The 3,605-nt window shown below is 49.4% G+C and overlaps 1 protein-coding gene across 1 annotated transcript; it reads right to left on the reverse strand.

The window, feature by feature from the left end:
* Positions 1-798: 798 nt before the first annotated feature.
* LOC135196487 (50 kDa spicule matrix protein-like) lies at positions 799-1,734 on the reverse strand. Its single transcript, XM_064223341.1, has one exon. The coding sequence runs from the start codon at positions 1,732-1,734 to the stop codon at positions 799-801; it is 936 nt and encodes a 311-aa protein (XP_064079411.1).
* Positions 1,735-3,605: the final 1,871 nt, after the last annotated feature.

The following is a 3,605-nucleotide window of genomic DNA, read 5'->3' on the forward strand; positions in this document are numbered from 1 at the left end:
CCCAGGCGGTTCCCAGCCCACCTCCTAACCGTTACCGTGCCCGGGTGGTTCCCAGCCTGCCTCTCCACCCTCCCCACAACCTGGCGGTTCCCAGCCTGCCTGCCCACTGTCAATGGGCCCAGGCGGTTCCCAGTCCGCCTCCCCACCATTCCTGCACCCTGGCGGTTCCCAGTACACCTCCCACAGTCCCCGCACCAGGGTAGTTCCCAATCTGCCTCCCCACTGTCCCAATGCCCGGAGGTTCCCAGCCTGCATCCCCACCGTTCCTATGCCTGGGCGGTAACCAGCACGCCTCCCCATTGTCCTTGTGTCCGGGGGTTTCCTAGACCCACCTCCCCACCATCCCAGCCCGCCTCCGTACCGTCCCTGTGCTCAGGCGGTACCTGGCCCGCCTCCCCACCTTCCCCCCGCCTGGGCGGTACCCAGCCCATCTCCCCACCTTCTCTGCGCCCAGGTGGTTCCCAGCCTGCCTCCCCACCATCCATCCCCGCACCTAGTCGGTCAACAGCCCGCCACCCCACCGTCCCCGCGCCCTGGCAGTTCCCGCCCACCTCCACATCATCCTTGATCCCGGGCAGTTCCTAGTCCGCCTCCCCACTGTCCCCGATCCTGGGCGGTTCCCAGCCCATCTCCACACTGTCACTGTGGCCAGGCGGTTCTCAGCCCACCTCCACACTGTCCCCATGCCCGGGCGGTTCCCAGCCCGACTACCCACTGTCCCAGCGCCCAGGCATTTCCCAGCCCAATTCCCCACCATCACTGATCCTGGGCAGTTCCCAGACTGCCTCCCCACCATCGCTAATCCCAGGTGGTTCCCTGCCCGGCTCCCCTTCGTCCCCACGTCCGGGCGGTTCTCATCTCGCCTCCCCACCTTCCCTGATCCCGAACAGTTCCCAGCCCGCCTTCCCACGTCCCGCACCCGGGCAGTTCCCAGCCCACCTCCCCATTGTCCCTGCGCCCGGGTGGTTCCCAGCCCCAATCCCCACCATCCCTTATCCCGGGGGGTTCCCAGCCTGCCACCCCACAGTCCCTGATCCCAGGAGATTCCAAGCCCTCCTGCCCACCATCCCCGCACCCTGGTAGTTCCCAGCCTGGTTCCCAACTCTCCCCGCACCCTGGTGGATCCCAGCCCACCTCCACACCGTCCTCGATCCCGGGCAGCTCCCAGCCCGCCTCCCCACCGTCCCCTATCCCAAGCAGTTCCCAACCTGCCTTCCAACCATCTCTGCGCCCTGGCATTTCCAGCCTGCTTCCCCACCGTCCCTGTGCCCAGGCGGTACCCAGCCACCTTCCCTGTGCACGGGTGGTTCCCAACTGGCCTCCCCACCATCCCGTGCCTAAACGGTTAACAGTCTGCCTTCCCACTGTCCCTGCACCCTGGCGGTTCCCAGCCCGCCTCCCAAACATCCCCGTGCCCTGGCAGTTCCCAGCCCGGCTCCTCACTGTCCCCGATCCCGGGTGGTTCCCAGCCTGCCTCCCCACCTTCCCCATGCCCGGGTGGTTCCAAGCCCGTCTCCCCACCTTCCCCACGCCCGGGCGGTACCCAACCCGTCTCCCCAGCTTCCCTGCCACCGTCCCCACGCCCCGGCGGTTCCCAGACCGCCTCCCCACTGTCCCCGATCCCAGTCGGTTCCAAGCCAGCCACCCCATTGTCTCTGGGCCGCGCCCCGGCAGTGAAATTGTTTCATATTTCTTTCCCTCTTTTTCAGTTAGTTCCTGGTAGTCTTCTCTCATTGGTGTTGTTATTCGTTTACGGAATTAAATGTCATCAGATCAAAAGGGATGGATATGAAGTCTTTCGATTCTGACTGTGACAACTCAAAAGTAGTATGTTGTCCTTTATTTTTAATTTTCCTGGTTTCCGACTAATAATTTCGAGTTTCCACTGATTACTCTTTTTTGATTCTCTGAGGATATTTACTCATAGTTTTACAAGAAAATTAATTCTAGCTTTCATGTAATAAATACTTTTTATGTCAGACTGAAATACTAGAATCTGGAAAATATTTAAAAGGGATTTAATCTCCTTTTGTTGACTAGCGATGAAATGATCTATGAATTTTCCATACTGGCTGTGACATATAGATGGAAGCTCGAAAGGAAACACATATAAATACACTCACACACACAGACGCGCGCGCGCGCGCGCGCACACACACACACACACACACACACACACACACACATATATATATATATATATATATATATATATATATATATATATATATATATATATATATATATCATAAAGGTTTTTTGCCACAAAGGAAAAAATGAAAAAGCGAGATAAACAAAGTACTTTCGGTCCTGTTCGGACCCTTAACTGAGGCAAAACTGATTTACAAAGAACAACAGTGTCAAAAGAAGGCTTAATATACAAACTGACACTACCAGATTAGCCATAAGGGCGATTCCATCAACAGAAAGGAGGAGTCGCCCCGAGGCTAGCCACACCTTGAAGGATACCCGCAGTAAACAAGTGATTCTTCCAGAAAAAACAGTACATTTTGAAAAAAACACGGGAGCATATACAATTTAATATTATGAATTTTTACACAAATTTTCCCAACAAAAATTATTGTTAATGAAAAGACGAAAGAAATAAAAATATATATTATATATCGAGCAAGAGAAAGAGGAGAGAGAATATCGAACCAGAGAGAGAGAGAGAGAGAGAGAGAGAGAGAGACAGACAGAGAGAGAGACAGAGAGAGAGAGAGAAATAATAACTATATACATGTGGGACTAATTTATTAGTTGTTCATTTATTTTGAGGTCCTTCATAAACATCTTACAAATATATGGGTCCAAATGGTACATTCCCAGACTAAGATTTAGGTTGTTTTGATTAGTGATTTGTATAATTGCCGATTCCAGTAAATTTCTTGAAACATAATCATTAGATCTAGCAATTACCGAGGTATCACCCAATTAATACAATGAGATTTTTCACTCAGATGGATAACAGTGCATTTGAAGTCTGGGCTGTTCTAACTGAATAACATATGTTGCTTAATCGAACACATAAATTTTTACTAGACTGACCAACGTAAAACGATGGGCAATCCTTACAAGGAATTATGTAAATGATGTTGTTATTTGTTACGGGACTATTCTTAATTAGCATATCTTTAATGGTATTGTTATAAGTGAACACTGCATTAACATTAAACGATTTAAATATTGATTTTATGGTTTCAAATCCACGAAAATAAGGTAAGCTAAGTACATTTTAAGGCATTTCTTTTTCATTAATAGCAACGTTATAAAACTTTTTGTGAGCTTTTTGATAACATAAATCAATTAAATGAGGTGGGAAGCAGAGATCGTTTCCTATCTTTTTTATGTATTCTATTTCTTGGTCCAGATATTGTGGACTCGTGATACGCAAAGCGCGTAGGAACATACCATGAAAATAACTTCCCCGCTCGCTACAGAAAAAGTTTAAAAGAATTGAAGAATGATAATAGCTTACACATTACCAAGGCTGATAAATCCAATAGTTTAGTGGTTCTTGACAAAACTGACTACATATCACGCATGCTTACTTTACTAGAGGATGAAATAACTTACAAAAAACTCGCAAAAAATCCGTTGGACCA

This window comes from Macrobrachium nipponense, chromosome 17 (assembly GCF_015104395.2).
Source record: "Macrobrachium nipponense isolate FS-2020 chromosome 17, ASM1510439v2, whole genome shotgun sequence".
NCBI classification, from domain to species: domain Eukaryota; kingdom Metazoa; phylum Arthropoda; class Malacostraca; order Decapoda; family Palaemonidae; genus Macrobrachium; species Macrobrachium nipponense.